At 47.0% G+C, this 20,000-nt stretch overlaps 1 protein-coding gene across 1 annotated transcript in view; it reads left to right on the forward strand.

Annotated features, from left to right (window-relative positions):
- Positions 1-20,000, forward strand: part of tbc1d22a (TBC1 domain family, member 22a) — a 106,646-nt gene that overhangs the window by 32,828 nt on the left and 53,818 nt on the right. Inside the window, exon 9 of the mRNA XM_079756223.1 lies at positions 3,625-3,739. Coding sequence (XP_079612349.1) covers positions 3,625-3,739 — 115 coding nt within the window. The remainder of the gene's footprint in view (positions 1-3,624; positions 3,740-20,000) is intronic.

Here is a 20,000-nt window from a genome sequence, read left to right on the forward strand (position 1 = left end):
AACAAGCTTCCGTCAACACTAATGCGCGCTTGGAGGCCACGATGGCTCGCCCTGTAGGCTAGGCTGATGCTGACCGAGTAGATCACACCATCCTCACCTGCAGGTCCACTTCATCCCCCCCCCCCCCCCCCATCCTGTCCCTCTCCCTCTCCTCCCTGGGCTGAACACTGAGGCTCAGAAAGGGCCATCAGTGATGGAAACACCCAGCCTCACCTGTCAGAACCTCAGCACTGCTCGCTGTGGACCGGGGTCTGTGTAGCCGGTGTTCATAAGTGAAGGAATAAACTCCTTCAGACAGACACATCTTCCACCTCTCTCCTTTCTCTGTCTCCCCCGTCCCCTCAGGGAAGGGAGAGATTTGGAGGAGATGAAATAAAATAAACAGACTTTGTTGGCCTGGTGCTAAAGCCCAGCTTTGTGCCTCTAGATACCACGCAATCCACCGCTTTAGACAATCCTGTAAATACACATACTTTACTGTTACTGGGAGACCACCCTGTAAATACACATACTTCACTGTTACTGGTAGAAGACCACCCTGTAAACACACATACTTCACTGTTACTGGTTGAAGACCACCCTGTGAATACACATACTTCACTGTTACTGGTAGAAGACCATCCTGTAAACACACATACTTCAGTTACTGGGAGACCACCCTGTGAATACACATACTTCACTGTTACTTGTAAAAGACCACCCTGTAAACACATAATAGTTTGGTAGACCACCCTGTAAATACCGTACCTGCTTGAAATACTTGATGGCAAATATTTAAACACTGTGTGTGTGTGTGTGTGTGTGTGTGTGTGTGTGTGTGTGTGTGTCTATACGGTGTGTGTGTGTGTGTGTGTGTGTGTTTGTGTCAGATTTAGGCTAAAGGACAACATGATTAAGATTGACGGTTGGTCAGAACTCCTGCTGCTAGGGTCGTGTTTAAAACAAACAAGACACGTTCATGTCATCGTATCAGCAGGATGTCGTAGCGGCAGGATGCTTGTCAGAGTCAGTCACACCACCCGGTCTCTCTCCCCATTACTCGGTCTTGTCCCTCCCCATTACCTGGTCTCACTCCCCACTGCTGTTCTCGTAACCCTCGTAGTTCAAACCAAAAAGGTTTGAAAAAGCTTCGGAAAAATGTGGATTTAATCGGGCCGCATTCCATTTACTTACATAGGTTCAGGTTTGATTGATGTGATGCTAACGATGAAGAGAGAGCAAGGGGAGTGCAGGGAGCGGATTCCTGATGGAACGACTCCAGACCCTGTTAGAGCCCGAAAGTCTGCAACGTGACGCTAACTGCATCTGTAGTATCTCACTGTAAGCAGCAGGCTGATTGTTTGGATGAGTGACATGCTGGATCTCTGGGTGACTGGCAGAGGCCTTCCTCCCATGTAAAGTGGAGGGATGAGGTTTCATTATAATGATGACGCAAACATCAAACATCCCCTAACAACAGAGACATTCCCAGGACTCTGTGTGTGTGTGTGTGTGTGTGTGTGTGTGTGTGTGTGTGTGTGTGTGTGTGTGTGTGTGTGTGTGTGTGTGAGAATGCGAATCTAATTCAGTGGTCCTGACAGCGTTTGACTGCGGCTTGTAACAAAGATGGAAGAGTTTGCCTTGCAAAACATCCAAGAGTGAGAGAAGGACGCGGACAGAGAGAGGGAGGGAGGGGAGAGGCAGGGTGGGAGAGAGATGGACCAGGAGAGGGAGAGAGAGAGAGAGAGGGGGAAAGTTAGAACGTGAGGCAGAAATACTCAGAGAAATTAAGAAAGAGAGCGAGATGAAACAACAGAGAGAGAGAGAGAGAAATTGAGAAAAAAGAGGGGGAAATGGACAGGGATAGATGGAGTGAGAAACCAGAGGGAGAGAAACCAGAGAGAGCCAATGAGAGAAGAATCAAGGAAAGGGATGAAGGGAGAGCCAATGACAAAAAAAAAGCAGGGAGGGACAAAGATGGGCAGAGAGAGAGAGAGAGAGTAAGTAAGTGACAGAAGAGCGAGGGAGACTGGCAGGGAGACATGAAAGCCTGACTTGGATGACTGAGGGAAGTGGGCTGTAGAGGTGGTTGTTGGAGAGGCTCAACTCCGGCTGGAACACGCAGATGAGAGATGAGCCCTGGAGGGGCAGTCGGGGAGGGGAGGCAACAGAAGCCCTTCACTCAACACCCTGGCAGTGGTCTGGGGGGTCTGGGGCAATCCTGGTTCACGGTCAAAGACACTTTACATAATGATACATAATGATACGATGGTATGCATTTCCGTCAAATAACAAGCTACTATCAATACAATTTAAAGTGTAAACAAAGAGGCCCAGAGAGGTGGGGGAGAGTTGGGTGTTAAAAGCCATTTTGAAATGGTTTGTTTTGAGTGACGTGCATAAATGTATATTATTACTGCATTCAAACCTTCCCCTGCCTATTAAAGGTTATCAATTAAAGTCAGTTTGGTGTGCTTTACATCAGGTAATAATAGTCTTTTAAATAAGTACCCTTCACTTGATGTTGTGAACCGTTGTGAACCTGTGTGTTTGCCTGTGGCATTTATCAGAAAGAATGAGGTGCACATTTACTATTACTTAACACGGACAGACCAACTGTTTTTTTCCTTCTGAAAAAATCTCCTTAAATGTAAATCATGACCATGGAAGAGCTGAATGATTGAACCATTTAGCAAACTCGGGAAATGGAACTTCTGCTGTAAGGTGGTGTATATATTATGCTTATCAGTCTTGTGAATAAAGAGGCAGGTCCTTAAGGAGCAGGTAGGGGTTAGGCAGTACATACAGAAACAGTTTATTAAGGAGCAGGTAAGGGGTTTGACAGTAAATACAGAGACTGGGTCATTAAGGAGCAGGCAGGGGTTAGACATTGAATATAGAGACAGTTCATTAAGGAGCAGGTAAGGGGTTTGACAGTAAATACAGACAGGTCTTTCAGGAGCAGGTAGGGGATAAACAGTGAATACAGAGTTAATTAAGGGGCACACACGTGCAGACACACAAGTACACACACATCTGTTTGGGAGTGTGGTGTTATAATAAAAAAAGTAAACTTTGAAGTTCAATTTTGGTTAAACGTTAATAAATCCTCCCTCAGCACTGAACATGTTTCTCATTTCATTCTAAACTGTTTGAGATTCCTCACCTTTTCTCCTTCACGTCTCTGCTTGCATGCTAACGCTACCGCACCACCGCTACGCTCCGGTGCTCCCTGCACTGCTCATGGAAATCAACCGAGCAGATATATTACCTGATAAATGGGTGATGGGAAAAAATGTTTGGTTTAAAGTCATTGAATGTATATCTTATTATCCAGGTTCGGCATATCATTAAACACTCTTTAATCTATTAAGTGTCACGGGTGGAATTATAATAAACAGGCTGAGCTAAGCTAGGCTAGCTCGGTAACTGCCTACCATTGACTCCATTATGTGTGTACAGCAGTGGGATCGTGTTGACTGTCCTGGCAGCCATTTTTGGTGTGGCAGTCCCACCCAAGATGGCTGCCACCCAGAGGGCGACACAGGCCCACTGACAACCTCGCCCCTGTAGCCCTGAGTTGTAGACTAAGGTTGGGTTCTTGTTGGTACTTTGATGCAAAATTGAATATGTGTGTGTGTGTAGATCTTCGAGCGTATCCTCTTCATCTGGGCCATCCGCCACCCGGCCAGCGGCTACGTCCAGGGCATCAACGACCTCGTCACACCCTTCTTCGTGGTCTACGTCTTCGAGTACATCGGTGAGTCCCGTCCTTCTCCCCTGGTCCTTGCCCTTTCTCGGTGTGCCTCTCTACGTCTTCCCCTCCACCTGACACTCATTCCTCTCTCTCTCTCTCTCTCTCTCTCTCTCTCTCTCTCTCTCTCTCTCTCTCTCTCTCTCTCTCTCTCTCTCTGACACTCATTTCCATTCCCCCTATCTATCGGAGCACAATCGTAAATCCCTGACTCATATATTGGTAGACCTCGCCTGGCCAACAGGCTGGACAGCGTGAAGATGTGTTCTTTGGTTTGTTTGGATGCTTGTCAGTAAAGTCATTCAGAGGGGGAGGGAGAGTGGGTGCGAGGCCGAGAGGGAGAGACAGAGGCTGGCTTGATTACCTTTTGTTTCATACAGGACTACAAAATGTGAGGGATCCCGGGTCTGTTTTGTGTTTACGCTCTTCCTCCTTATCACCTTTTCTCCTCCTCACCCCTCTCTCTCTCTCCGTCTCTCATCCTCGCCCCTCTCTCCCTCTCTCTCATTTTTCTCTCCCTCCAATCCTCTCTCCCTCTCCCTCCAATCCTCTCTCCCTCTCTCTTGCTCTACCGTATCTCCCTCGCTTGCTCTACCCCTCTCTTCCCTTCTCTCCCTCTCTTGCTCTACCCCTCTCTCCCTCTACCTCTCTCTCCCTCTCTCTACCCCTCTCTCTCTCTACCTCTCTCTCCCGCTCTCTCTACCCCTCTCTCCCTCTCTCTCTCCTGCTCTACTCCTCTCTCCCTCTCTCTCTCGCTCTTCCCCTCTCTCCCTCTTCCTCCAATCCTCTCTCCCTCTCTCGCTCTACCGTATCTCCCTTTCTTGCTCTACCCCTCTCTTCCCTTCTCTCCCTCTCTCGCTCTACCCCTCTCTCCCTCTACCTCTCTCTCCCTCTCTCTACCCCTCTCTCTCTCTACCTCTCTCTCCCGCTCTCTCTGCCCCTCTCTCCCTCTCTCTCTACCCCTCTCTCTCTCTACCCCTCTCTCCCGCTCTCTCTACCCCTCTCTCTCTCCCTCTCGCTCTACTCCTCTCTCCTTCTTCACATCCCTTGCCACCTTTAACCAGGTGTACAGAACGTAGATCTGCCGTGGATGGAATCTGAAACAGGTTGGTCAAATGGGGCAGTATTTGTTTATTCTCTAGAGTGACAGCCTTAAGAAGAGACCAGGGTGGGGGTAGGTAGTGAACATCCATTCAGTTGGGTCAGATGTGGGTTAGATAGTGAATACAGATACTTGGTCTCTGTATGGTTGTGATAATCAATTGAATAAAGAGGGTCACACACACACACACACACACACACACACACACACACACACACACACACACACACACACACACACACACACACACACACACACACACACACACACACACACACACCGTCAGCACAAAAAAATAATTGGTGATTTGGGTCTGGACTTTGAAAATTCTGACAATTATTTGTTTTCAAAACCGGAAGCCCACACAAATATTGACTTGTAGGTTTAATTAAAAGGTTTCCAAACTCTTCTTTTCCATCTGTTGTTTAAGGAACATGAAGTAAATTCTGTTGATTGTATATTTTAGTATTTTGACTCATTGGTTGAAGCTCCATCCGGCTGAAAAGCTTTGGTAATATGCCTTTAGATTTATATTGCCCTAATGAAAGGCGGTTCTGGAGACACTTCGGAGGGACTTCAGGAGAGAACAACACCATTATTTTTCGGTCTGCAAAGATATATTTTTAATAAGCTCGATACTTCCAAGCCTTCTGACCGTTTGCGGTCATTTGGAGAAACTCAAACCAGTACGTTTATGTTAGATGATGGTTTCACCTGGTGAGCGGGTCTAATGCAAACCAAGGCTTTGTTGGGGTTGGCTGTCTTTTTAAAGGGGCGGTTAGGGAGTTTGGTTCTGCTTCAGGGCCACATCATCCTTAGATTTAAATCATTTGATTCATAATTAATCTTAAATATACAAATTATAAACTTAATTTAAAACTAAGTCAACGTGGGATTTCGTGACAGGATGTGTTGAGCGGCTGCATATTTGATGAAGATCCTTTTCATTTATCCCAGATGGGACAGTGGGGGGTCTTAACGTAAGACCACCACGCTAATTAAAAATGAGAATAAGAAGAATCTGAATATGCCCAAAATTGAGCTTAGCCGTGCAACACTACAGTTCCCAGATGCTCCGTGGTGGCTGTGTGCGGGGGCGATTGTTCCGAGTCGACCTCATAGGGTGTACATCTGTAAGGCAAGTGCCTTGTTTACCACTCTTTGTGACGAGGGCTCTCTTCATCACCTTTTCTTATCTTCGCACCTCTCATCCTCGCCCCTCTCTCCTTCTCACCCTCGCACCTCTCTTTCTTCCTTCCTTTCTCCCTCCCTCTCCCCCTCATCCTTGCACCTCTCTCCCTTTCTCCCTCCCTCTCTTCCTCTGTCCCTCTATCCATCTCATCCTCACCCCTCTCCCCCTCTCCACATCCCTGGCCCTCTAAGAGTAGGAGCACCTTCCCTCTTCCCAGAGGCTCCTTGTTGTCCGTGTGTGGTGGTTCTTCTGAGTCGACCTCATAGTGTGTACATCTGTAAGGCAGGGGCCTCGTATCCCCCTCTAACCTCACTGAAGCCAGCTGCTGAAGACCAATCAATGCAAGTGAGTCGGGAGCGGGCGTTTCTTGGCTCAGTGGAGGCAGAATGGGCTCCCCCGACATGTTTACATTAGTTTGATTAAAAACAGCATCGGAGCGCTGAGTGTGGTTACACTGATATTAAAACACAGTCGAGTTTCTGCTTCAGAATCGGGTGCGTTTTTAAAAGGTGAACGGCTGGGGTCTCCAACCCTGAAATTGAAGGCGTTCCGGTGTTAATAAAAAGAAAGAATAATAACAGTTTCATGATTAGTTTTCTTTGTCTAAATCTGTCATTTTGTATTACCGCACGTCTTGATAAAATAAAAAAGACAAAACAAACACAATTGAATCATTTCACAGGTTTGCATCTTTTGCAGTCTGCGTTTGTTTTCATCGGTTCAAACGTTCACGGCTTGCGTCGGTTGATCGGTCTTCATCTCCGTCTGTCTCTCCTAATAAACTGCTCATGTTTGTGTCTGGCTAACGATGGGACTTTCAACGCACTCCCCAGCCTTCTCTCCTCGTTGAAGTGACCCACTCCAAACCGTCTCCATCAGCCCATTCTTCTCCCCTTATGCGGCCGTCCTCATTGCCTAATCGTTAACGCACAGCCCTTAATCAAATGAGAGCCGGCTGATGGATGACCTCGTCCATGTGTGTGACCCCTCTCCCCGAATACCCCCCCCCCCCATGTCCGAGCCACCCTCCTCCAGCCGGCCCGAGGCCATCGATCCGATCGATCCGGACCAGTCCATTGTTCTGGATCACTCTACCAGCCTCTCCTCTTCTATTGGCTGGAGAGAGGAGTTGGACTATTGAAATGGTAAATAGACTGTATTTATACCGCGCTTTTCTAACCAGTGGCCACTTAAAGCGCTTTACAATATTGCTTAACATTCACTCATTCACACGCATTGACACAGCGACGGCGGTGTCAACCATGAAAGGCGACAGCCAGCTCGTCGGGAGCAGTTAGGTTGAGGCGTTTTGCTCAAGGACACCTCGATACTCAGCTAGGAGGAGCCGGGGATCGAACCAGCAACCTTCCAGTGACAAGTCAACCCGCTCTACCGCCTGAGCCACATGCCAGGAAGGGTTGATGGAAACCAGCGGAGCGAGTAACCCGCTGGTCTTTAACAGCCACCAGATACTTCTGCACACGCATGCACCCAGTCATGCATGCTCTGATCACTGTGCTACAGCAGAGCTTCTGGGAGGACATGGAACAGAGTGGACTATAACCAGCAGCTAGGGACCAAGTCCAGCTTTGTCGAACTTCTTGCAACTCGTGTTCTACTGAAGAAATCTCACCTGTGGTTGAGGCTTCAGAAGGGATTTCATTAAGTGTATGTTTACAGTGGCCACTCGGCACGGTGTTGATTTGAAACCTTTACACACACCTTTTTTAGAGCCTAGTTTGGGAGAAAGAAAAGGAAATACTGTTTACCCAGACTTTCATTCTTTTGCTCTTCTGCTGTTAGAGTTTGTATATTAATCTAAAGCCTGTTTTGTGAGGCACAGACACAAATAGACACTCACACTGACACGCAAATTATCTTTAAATACACACATTCACAAACCCATAAATTCACACACACATACTCATGAAGCCCAAAGCATTCAGAGCTTGAATTTTGCTTCATATTTGTAGCGTATCCTAAGAAACGAATGGGCTTTTTCCCGATAGGACAAATATTTTTTTTTCATGTCTGTCCCCACACAGCCGGGGCTTGGGGATAAATACTCGCTCACTGTCTTTCAATTACTGTAACACACGCACACACGCACGCACACACACGCATGCACGCACAGACAAACACACACACACACATCCCTCAGCGAGCAAGAGAAGAGCTCTTACGGTATTACATTCAAACGTTCATGCTAATTAAACCAATTTAATCTCAACAAGACTATCCTTAAACTTCTACTGAGACTAGTGGGTTCAACATCTCCCTTAACCACAATCCCTTGCTGGTCCTGTCAGCAGCCCATCATATTTAAAGAGCCCTGATTGGTGCGTTGTCGGCGTTACGGACGACCTCGTCAGGGGCGATGACTCATGTTCTGCGTTAATTCACCGACGTGTTCCCCGTCCGTCGGTGACATTTGGCACGGTAATTGCGGCGTTTCCGAGAGCTCTTAGCGGGCGCCGCTGGCCTGGAGCGAAGCCTGCCCTTTTGCGGGCCGTCGTCGGGGGCGACCACGCCGAGTCCCCCGTGAAGTGAAGTTAATTTAACCGCGGCTTCGTGTGTTTAACAGCACGGCGTCCCAGATGTTGGTTTGGGTTTAAGTTGCCGAGTGAATGCCCGGATGCAGTAGAATGTTTGGCGTGTTGCTAGGTTACCGTACCGACTCCAGGATTCCGTGATGATGTACAGAGTAGAGGATTTTTTATTTAGCCGGTTAGTGGACAGGGGGGTTGGGAGAGGTCTTCATCATAGATTCTTAGTTAAGGCGTAGCATCAGCTGTGGATGTTTCTATGCAACGGGGGAAAATCGAAATCGTCCGTTTCCCTCTCTCTCACTCCCCACTTATCTTGGTGTTCATTGTTGTTGGCTTGTTCGTTGTTGTTGGCTTGTTCGGTGCGTTCCACCCTCTCTGGTTTTACAGGGTTAAAATCCCCCACAAGTTTAATTTACGATTCGTGTTGAGCTCAGAGGTTGATGGGCTTTAGTTCAGCCGATAAATCACAAGAACGCAGGCTGCGTCGGTCACATTCTGTAGTGTTAGATTAGGTTTCCTTTTGTTGGGGCTTGGTCTGATACAGCAGTGGTTCTCAAGAGGTGGTACGGGTACCCCTAGGGGTACTGCAGTGGGTACTTGGAACATAAAAAATATATGTATATGTTTTTTCTGAGTAAGTTTCAATTCTGAAAGCTAGACGCACAAAATGATTTATGTTTATTTTATTTATTTTCTCCCACCCCAAAAATTGAGCCGGTGAAGGGGGTACTCAGCTGAAAAATATCTTAGAGTTGGTACACTAGTAGAAAAAGTTTGAGAATTTGAGAATCAATTTATCCACCCATCCATACTAAAACTATAATATAAGGTATGGATGGGTGGAAAAATACAGTTGAGCCTTTCAGTGGATGGCTAGGTGGAAGTGTTGTATGAAGGATGTCCTTACCTGCCCCTGAAATGTGCTGTAGGTAAGATTTAACAGCTGTTATTTGAGTGTGATTTATTAGAAATGGCCATCCTTCAGCTATAAGTGAGGGAAATGTGTGTGAGAATGTCTGTTTCAGGGTGACTGCGCTGACCTTGTAGAGCCAACCTTGATTTTAGACAGCTCCTGGCTCATCTCCGACCAATAAGGCCATCGCTCCCGTTATTGGTTCAGATAATCCATCTTCCCTGTCAATCAAAGGACTGTAAAATGCAATTATTCTCAATGGTGGAGAAATATAGGAGGAAAGAGAGGTTTTCTGGTTCTTTGGTTTGACCATTGCTGGTGATCATGACTTCTATTTTTTCCCCACTCTCTTGACAAGTCTCAAATCGTACCTACTGCATCTTTAATGTCATGTATCGCTGTTTACTTTCCACTGCAAGATTCAGTTTGAATAAAACGGTCTCTTAAAGGGGAAATGGTGATGGGTGGATTCCCCCTTGAAGTAGACAGATAGATGGTTTGATGGTTGAGATAATGTCTAGATGTATGGTTTGATAGATGGTTTGATGATGTTATAATGGGCTGATGTATGGTTTGATGGATAGTTTATTCTATATTATAAAGGGCTAGATGTATGGTTTGATGGATGGTTTGATGGATGTAATAAAGGGCTAGATGTATGGTTTGATAGATGGTTTGATGGATGTGATAATGGGTTAGATGTATGGTTTGACGGATGGTTCGATGGATGAATAATGGGCTAGATTTATGGTTTGATGGATGGTTTGATGGATGTTATAAAGGGCTAGAGGTATGGTTTGATGGATGGTTTAATCTATATTATGAAGGGCTAGGTCTATGGTTTGATGGATGTAATAGTGGACTAGGTGGATGGTGATAGATGTGATAATGGGGATATTTACATTAAGGTGGATGGAGGAATATTCGGGTGGATGCAATGATGCAAGAATAACTACCGGACTAGAGGACGAAGCTTTTATAATCCTGCAGTTTTTTGTCAACAGTTCAAACCTGACCATGCTTTCAAATTCAGACGAAAAAGGAACCATGGCGGAAATAAATCATTTCTCTTTGCTTCCAAGTGGCAACAAGTTCTGTTTGTTTCAGCCGCAGATGAAGCCAAATGTAAAAGGTAAGGGAGGCATTGAAAACTTACAAATGTTATTTGATTTCGTCCTGTGGCGAGAGAGAGCGAGGGAGAGACCTTGAGAATGCCGGTGATGAAAGATGAAGGGAAGTGGGGGGGGGGGGGGGTGTCAAGTGTTTGCAAGTTGACTGCTGAGGGGATTGTAATAATCACCATGGCAACCTGGCAGGAAACGGTAGCGGCCTGTGAAGAGTTCACAAGTAAATAAAGTCCTCCAACTGTGTGTGTGTGTGTGTGTGTGTGTGTGTGTGTGTGTGTGTGTGTGTGTGTGTGTGTCAGGGATGTGTGTCAAATAAAAATACATGTCACAATGTTGCCTTTGGCCATTACCGTGGGGATTACTCTGTTCCGATGAAACGCCCAAAACTGTTTCTTAAATTCCCCTGTGTTCTCATTCCAGCTGAAACAGTGAGTTCACTGGCTCCACATCTGCCCAACTACAAGGTGTGTGTGTGTGTGTGTGTGTGTGTGTGTGTGTGTGTGTGTGTGTGTGTGTGTGTGTGTGTGTGTGTGTGTGTGTGTGTGTGTGTGTGTGTGTGTGTGTGTGTGTGTGTGTAAGGGATGTGTGTCAAATAAAAATACATGTTACAAAGTTGCCTTTGGCCATTACCGTGGGGATTACATCTCTGTTCTGATGAAACGGCCAAAACGATTTCTTAAATTCCCCTATGTTCTCATTCCAGCTGAAACAGTGAGTTCACTGGCTCCACATCTGCCCAACTACAAGGTGTGTGTGTGTGTGCGTGCGGGTGCATGAATGAACATTCCAGGAACATTATCACTGCTGTTTCTCCATCTTATAATATGAGGACTATTATTTTAGCCCTTTTGAATTGGTGCATCAGGCATTTAAAAGAGACATTCGTTTGATTGTGTCATCTAAGGCACCTGTTATTGAAAACATTATGTTAATTTGTAGAAACGACAACAAATTAATGCGTTTAGGCGAGTAGACTGTATCACATTTTTCCTTTTTCATCTCAGTAAAACAATGTTTACACGAAACATTTAACATTTCTTCTTTTATAAATGAGTTCAAATGAATGTATTTTGTAAACAGGCTCATATTTTTTTATAGACTTTCATTAGTACCACAAAGATAATTTGGCCTATATTAGCCTTTTATATTGGATTCATCTTATATTCATCAGAGCAGCACTTTTAATATAAAAAGCAGTCATTTATTTTTAAACTTTCAGGCCGAGGTTGGAGTACACCTAGAGAGGAATCGATTCAAAGGTCAGCCTTCAACGTGATTTCCAGACCTACTCAGCGTCATGTGATATTCAGTCGTTCGTATTATTTTTACTGGTCCGCCTGCTTTGTGCTTCGTTACTGCGTGCCTGTCTGGGCTACAGCACGGGGAGGACAGTGTTGTGTAGAGCGTTCATTTCTCTGTTTCTCAGTTCATGTTCATTTCTGTGAGAAGAGATAAGAATCCAGCACCATAAGCAGGTTGTTTAAGAGGGATTTGAAACAGTGTCATTTTCCAAGCATTCCCTCAGTGTTTGCTTCGGGCTCGGAGATGCGGCCATGATATTCCCAGGGCCATGTGGCTGCACCTCCGTCCAAACCAGAAGACGTTTCAAATCGTACCCCGGAAACTCTCTGGAGTACGATGTCTGTTTTCCATCTGTGAGATCGAGCGTTGTTCCATACATGTGCGGACTGCGGTCTGCAGCGCAAACATCGGCCCGCTGACTCCACCTCTCTGGGACTCTTTCATTGTCTGTCTGTCTGTCTCTGTCTGTCTCTGTCTGTCCCCCCCCCCCGCACTGTGCACCCTCAACCGGTGAACGGATATTAACACTTAGTCTGAGTCTCGGGAGCTAATCCAGGCTGGCGCGGCCGGACCACGTTCCGCCAACACACGGGGATATTTCCCTGGGCTGCAGCGCCAGACCGTGTGGTTGTAGCGGTAGAAGGCTCTGGAAGGTGGAAGTGTGGGAGATGGGAAATTTGGGCTTAATATGAGAAGCGAGCGGCCGTCTTAGATGGCCCCCTGGGTACAAAGGGCCCCGTTTGGATACACCTCTAGAAACGGTGACAGACAGCCAGGGACAGAGAGCACTTATTACAACATCAGTGGTTGCAGACTGATTGCTGATCAGTTTGGACATGGAGATGGAGAATGAGGAGCAGGGAGGGCGAGGAGGTGTTTGATCACCCGGTATCGTTTAAGGCCGGGAACGGGAGTCTTCTGCGTGGATAAATACGATGGGAAAAAATAATTGATCAATAATCAGCGATTGTCCTTCAAGGGTATTTAAACTTGGAGAGAAGTGGTGGGGTGTCTTGCATCATATCACACACACACACACACACACGTCTCCCTCTCTTGAAGTTAACATCTTTGCGTATTCTACATCGAGTGTCTGATGCAAGAGACAGCAAAAGCCTGAACAGAGATGTAGCCCTGGCCCTAAACGGAAGGAAAGCATGTACCTGAAGTGCGGCAGAAGGCATTACATTGCCTTTTGATAGTGGACGGGGAAACAGCTCAAGCAGGGTTTTCCTTCAGATGCAACAGTCGACAGCTCCAGTGGAGCTGAGGAATTAGTGTAAACCAGCAGCAGGCTGAGAGAGTGAGAGACCATGGCGAGAGAGTGAGAGAGAGAAAGACAAGGGGAGGGAGAGAAAATAGACTAAGATGGGAATCTGTCTTTCAAGCTGACCTGATTAACCTTGATGGAGGAGAGGGTGTGAGGTACACAAACTGATGCTTTCTGGAGCTCTCTCTCTCTCTGTCTGGGTCTCCTTCATTCTCTCTCATTTTCTCTTTCTCTCTCCCTCTCTGTATTTTTCATTCCCTCTCTCCCTCTCTCTCTCTTTCACTCCTCTCTCTCTCCCACTCTGGGTCTTTTTCATTACCTCTCTTTCTGATGCTCTATCGTTCTTCTTTCTATTGCTTGTTTGGATGCCAAAGACTTGTCTTGGGAAGAGATTACATAACACACACACACACAACGCAACACACGCACACACACAACGCAACACACACACCTACGTGTAACAAGACACACATGCCACCTGTACGCACACAGGAACGTGTGGCTCACACTTGGTACTTGATCTCTGGCACTCTGACGGGTTTGAAGAAGCCAGGTTTCAACTATAAGTCAAGTCTTGGTTTAAGTTGTGCACTTTCTGGGTGCTTCATGAGAGAGGCTGATGTCGGTGATATTTCCCTCGACGCATCGTTTCATTTGCATCATACAGTGCCAAAAATGTCAGTTCATTTATTTTTAGTCTATTTTTAAACAATACTTTTGATTTTCAATTCACTTTGCGACATATTGTGTGTAACTAGGTTATGTTTTATTTAAATATTTTCTTTCTTTGTACTTAATATTCTTTCTACTGTAATCTCGGGTTAACAAAGTACTTCTATTTCACAGTCTATCTCGGTAACTCTTCCTACATGCCATTATAAGCTATCTATGAATCGAGTGATTCATGTCACAATATTAGCGCAACCCCGTATTGACTATTCAAACGTGGTAAAAACAAATTTCATCATATCCAACCCTTCGCTCCCAGACGGCTGGAGACACAACATGGGGGCTAAAAGGTGTCTGGGCTGATCCACAGGACTCCTGTGCTTTGAAAGTGCAGTAAAAATGCAGTCCATTTACCTAAGGGTTAGTGAGTTTTGGTAAGGGTTGTTGTGTTAAAGTACATTTAGGGATGTGTGTTTTGAATTGGTAGGTTTTGGCGGTGGGTTAGAGATAGTTGAGTTGAGGTAAGGTAAGGTTGTGTTGAGTTGAGGTAGGGGCTTGATGTGTCTTAAGTTATGGGTAGGCCTCTGAGGGAGAGCAATGCTTCATGGGAGTTTTGACAGTAGAATCCAATCTTTCTGCGACCCCACACCAGAAGTTAATTTCCAGCTCCTCGCTTCCAGAGTGAAACGGCAGCAGAACTGTGGAGAGATTCAGAGAAATGCGACTGTCAAGAAGTAATCCATCATGTGTGAATAATCACAGGGGTTATTGAATATTTTTAGATGAGGTTAATTACTGGACTATAAAAAGACAGAAATGAAAGCTTGTCGTGTGTAAATGTGTTTTATATTTCTCTCTCTCTCTCGCCGGATCTCTCCACGTCTCTCTCTATCGCTCTCTCTCTCGCTCTCTTTCTCTATCGCTCTATCTCTCTCTCCATCTCACTGTCTCTCTATCTCTCTCTTCGCCTCTCTCTCCCTCTCCGTCTCTCACTCTCTCTCTCTCCCTCTAACATTCTCTGTCTCTCGCTCTATCACTTTATTTCTCTCTTTCTCTCCGTATCTCGCTCTCTCCCTCTCCATCTCTCGCTCTCTCTAAATTTCCCGGTCTCGTGGTCTCGGTTGAAGGGAGACGTGGTTTCGGGGCTGTGTCACCAGCGATGTGCGTTCTGCTCTGACCTGATGCAACAGGGAGCAATTGAACCGGTCACGTTGTAAGACTGCGGAGATGGAGGTGTCTTACATCAGATACTGTACGCACTGTACGCTCTTCAGATCATCTGTTCAGACACACACACACACTGCCGTACAGACACACGGAAACACACACGGACGCGCACTGACACACACACAAAAGCTGCGCACACATGCACACACGTGTTTTTATTATGTCCCGCTTTAGCACATAGGCAAACAGGACAACATGCACACACTCCAATAAACACACTGTTCACACACACCAACAGGTCAGCCACACACTCAGAGTGTGTACATGTGCTGCTGCTGACACACACACACACACACACACACACACACACACACACACACACACACACACACACACAGAGAGAGCGAGTCATACACTGAGAGACACACACACACACAGACACACACACACACACACACAGACACAGAGTGAGAGAGAGAGATACACTGAGAGGCACACACACAGAACACACTCCCTCTCATACAGCCTCAGGCCATCAGGACCCATGCAGAGGCGGTCATATTGGCAGCGCTACAGAGCTGTCCCGGTCTCATGGCCGGAGCGTCCCACTCCCAGCTCTGACCCCGACCAGCTCCGTAATGATAGCTGTCCATGTCCACGTTTCCCTGGGTGTACGTCACTGTGTGGAAACCAGGCGAGTTCATAGTAAAGTAAGAAAAGTAGACGTAGAGCGTGCCATATAGGCTCAGTACTGATCGTAGCGACCCAGGTTCGAATACTGCCCGTGGTCATTTGCTGCATGTCCTCCCATCTATCTATCTCCCATACCTTCCTGTCCGTCTCACTCTATAAGCATAAAAATGCCAAAAAAGTCACAAAAAATAAAGGAAAGTAGCGAGCTGTATGGCACCTGAACAGCGAACCAATCTCAAGGCAGGTTGTGGGTGTTTATTTTTTAATGTTTGCATGTTGTTTTGTTTGCCTGTGTAGGTAAATAAAGCCTCAGCACTCGCAGAGGTATCACTGCACCATCAGCGGATGGGTACAGGTGGTGGTTTGACAGAAGGTAGTCCCGAAAGAACTAGCTGCCTTAAAAACCCAAAACTGTTGTGTATTTTTGGTTCCCCTTGCTGTGAACGCACAAGAGTAATCCCTTGAACACTGCCGTTTTTGAAATGCTGTGAAATTCACTTCAAGCTATGCTAGAAGCTACCCCCTGCGCAGACGCTCGTATTAACTCGACACACGCCAATGAAATTGTTGTCAATCTTCGGGTCTGAATAGATGAGATGGGGGGAAGACCAAAGTACAAAATGTTCAACAGCGACCAATTTTCTTTTCACTCATTTCCTTTTTATTCTTGGTTCGTTTGAAAGAGTTGTACACTCTCCTTCTCTCTGTCGTGTCTCTCACAATGAATCATTAATGATGAAAACATTTAGATTCAAAGAAAACACATTAGTCCACACTCTCCCTTGTCTCTCTCTGTCCTTCCACACACACACACACACCCTTGTCTCTCTCTCTGTCCTTCCACACACACAACTATGTCTCTCTCCCGCTCTCTCACTCCATCCCTCTCTATCTCTATCCCTCTTTTCTCTCCCCCCCTTTTTGCGCTCCACAGTGAAACGCTGTCACTATGCATCTCCCCCCTGGTGTGGGAGTGCCCCCCCCCCCCCCCCCCCCCCCCCCAGTCTGGCAGGGAGGCAGGGGGGGTTCCCGCCATGGGTGTCTCCCTCTCTGTTATCCTGACGATGCTAGTATCAATTATCCCTGAGAACCCGAGGAGGTTCTGAAGTTGGTTCATGACCCCACCCCCCTGCTAATTAAACCACCGTGGAGGAGTGTGTCTGTGGCGGAACGCCTCTCTCAGAGAAACACCAACTCTCAGAGTGCACCGCGGCTCTCTGCTCTGTTCTGCTCTGCTCTGCTCTGTTCTGGTCTGTTCTGGTGTGGTGTGCAGGCAGAACACGTGGATAACGCAGACCGCTCTGTTCGCCATAAGCGTGGGTAGCTGTTTGCGTCCTTAGTTGTTAGCTTCGTTAGCCATAGCTCCTCTGCCCCAGAGGGGGGAGTCTCTCTCTCTCTCTGTCTGTGTGTCAATCTCTCTCTCTGTCTGTGTATCTCTTTCTCTCTGTCTGTCTGTCTGTCTGTCTGTCTGTCTGTCTGTCTGTCTGTCTGTCTGTGTCTCTCTCTCTCTTTGTCTTTCTCTCTGTCTCTCTCTCTGTCTTTCTCTCTCTGTCTCTCTCTGTCTTTCTCTCTCACTCTCTCTCTCTCACTCTGTGTCTTTCTCTTTCTCTCTCTCTCTCTCCCTCTCCCTCTCCCTCTGTCTCTGTCTCTGGCGTTTGAAGTCTCGTCGGAGGCCAACTCTTCCTGGCACATGGCGATTCAGACTGTCACATGACAGACAGCACACTGGCTTATTGTGGCCTATATTACGGCCACACACTCCCACTCACTTTCTGTGTGTGTGTGTGTGTGTGTGTGCGTTTCCCAGTTAGGGTGAAACAGATTGGTCACCTAACATGGTTGCTGTTGCTGCCCTGAGCAGAGGGCAGATGGCTCCCAGCGCCACTCTTCCTGTGTGTGTGTGTGTGTGTGTGTGTGTGTGTGTGTGCATATGTTTGGTGTGCTTGTGAGAGATCAATGTATGTGAATGTGGGATTGTGTGGGTGTGTCTGTGTGTATTGATTGTATGTCAATGTGGGTTTGTGTGTGTGTGTGTGGGGGGTACGTTGTGTGTCTGTGCTCCATGCATGTGGAGAGAGACAGAGAGGGATGGTCAGATCAGATCAAACCAGGTCAGATGATACTGATGAAGAGGAATGAGATCAGGATCCACAGCCTTGTTCACTGAGATCAGGACTTGGATAAATGTCCAGTCTTAAGTCCATTTCATGACTTTTCAAGGCGTTTTAAAATCAGTGACTTTAAACAATACATTTTTGTTGAAAATATATACATTAGACAACCCACCTACTGATGTATACATGTCCTATACATGCATATGCATACATAATCCTATCATGACTACATACCCTGTTTGAATACAGTATATTTCCTATTGTATATATTTGTCTTGTCCAGATCGCCATTCAGGTGCTTCTGCAGGAGTAGTTCCTCCTCTGACCACAGAGGGCACTGTTGTCCCACGCTCCTCCAGTACAATCTGTCCTAGGTGGAATTATCCACCTCCCTCCCCACACACGCCAGCACACACATACATGCACGTATACCCTGGCTAAAAAGTGTACACACACACACACACACACACACACACACACACACACACACACACACACACACACACACACACACACACACACACACACACACACACAGTGTCCTTGTTGTTTTGATGAGCTATGAAGGATCCTAGTTGAGCTTGGAACCCATCCCCGATAATCTTCAGAGGACTCGGGACCCAAGGTCTGGAGACCCAGCAGGCCTCCTCCCCATCCAAATGTCGTCCTCGTCTTCTTCTTTCTCTTCTCCTCTTCGCCTCCTCTCCTCCTCCTCTTCATCACATCTCCTCTCCTCTTCCTCCTCTGAGGCCTATACCCAAACAGAGATTGAACTCAAAGTTCCGCACTTTGACTTCCCTCTAGCCGCTCACTCTCTCCCCCTGCAACACTGTCTCTCTCTGTCTGTCCGTCCATCTCGCTCTCTGTCTGTCCATCCATCTCTCTCTGTCTGTCTGTGCATCTCTCTCGCTCTCACCCTCTCTCACCACTAGAGGCTGCTAAACTCAACATACTGTACCTTTAAGTAAAGAGTATAATGTGTCCTTAGGCTACCTTTTAGTATCATCAAGTAACCCGCAGCAGCCTGATCCTTAAGTATGTTTGTTGTGGGGGGGGGGTTAATCGTAATTGTTTTTTGTGTGTGCAACGCATTCGTATTGCTAATGTAGTATTGTTATCTGTAAGTGTGTGTTTATGTGCATGCGTGCGTGCATCTATATGTTTGTGTGATGATGGTGTGTGTGTGTGTGGGGGGGGTACGTTGTGTGCCCCTAACACACACACACACACACACACACACACACACACACACACACACACACACACACACACACACACACACACACACACACACACACGTTAGGGACGCCTGTAGTGTTATAATGATCTGTAAGTGTGTGTCTTTGAGAGCCTGTGTGCGTGTGTTGTCTGTGTTTCCCTGCGTCGGAACCTGTTTGGTAATGCGGCAGTAGGCTGTTTATGCGTCTCTATTTGTGGCCGGTGTTTGGGTGGAGGCGCGTGCTAAGTGACTGAGGAGTGATTATTAAGTGCAGATTGTCTGGAGCGTCGTCCCACCTCGTGTGGGGGCTGGGAGGCACAGGGAGAGGAGGCAGGGTTTACTGTGTTCAGCTCGCTTCTATTTGCTCCCTAATCACTCCCTCCGTCGTTAGAGTACTGCCTTACAGGAGGTACTGTCGTCCCGTCCAGTCTGTCTGTCTGTCTGTCTCCAAATGTATGTGTGTGTTTGTGTGTGCGTGTGTTTTCTTTCATTGCCACCAAAATGGATTCCTTCTCTCTCTCTCTCTCTCTCTCTCTCTCTCTCTCTCTCTCTCTCTCTCTCTCTCTCTCTCTCTCTCTCTCTCTCTCTCTCTCTCTCTCTCTCTCTCTCTCTCTCTCTCTCTCTCTCTCTCTCTCTCTCTCTCTCTCTCTCTCTCCTCCTCCTGTCCCCCACTCTCCCGTGTCTTGTCAGTGAGCTCTCTCGGCGCTTCGCTGTCCGTCACGCGCGGCCGCTGCTAATGACATCAGATGACAGTCTTTGTTCAAGTCCCTGGCCGGGGATGATTGGCGGGTGGTTCTGCCCGGCGGCGCCCGGGTTCAGTGGCACTAGCTTCTGTCTGTAAGCCTGCCGTTAGCAGTGGCGCAAGCTGGTGCATGTAGCCAAGCCTTTAGCAGCGGCCCGTTGCCTTTAGCATTGACCCGTAGCCTTGTTGTCTGTAGCCCAGCCGTTAG

The sequence above is a fragment of the Pollachius pollachius genome (assembly GCF_949987615.1).
Source record: "Pollachius pollachius genome assembly, chromosome: 18".
Classification (NCBI taxonomy): domain Eukaryota; kingdom Metazoa; phylum Chordata; class Actinopteri; order Gadiformes; family Gadidae; genus Pollachius; species Pollachius pollachius.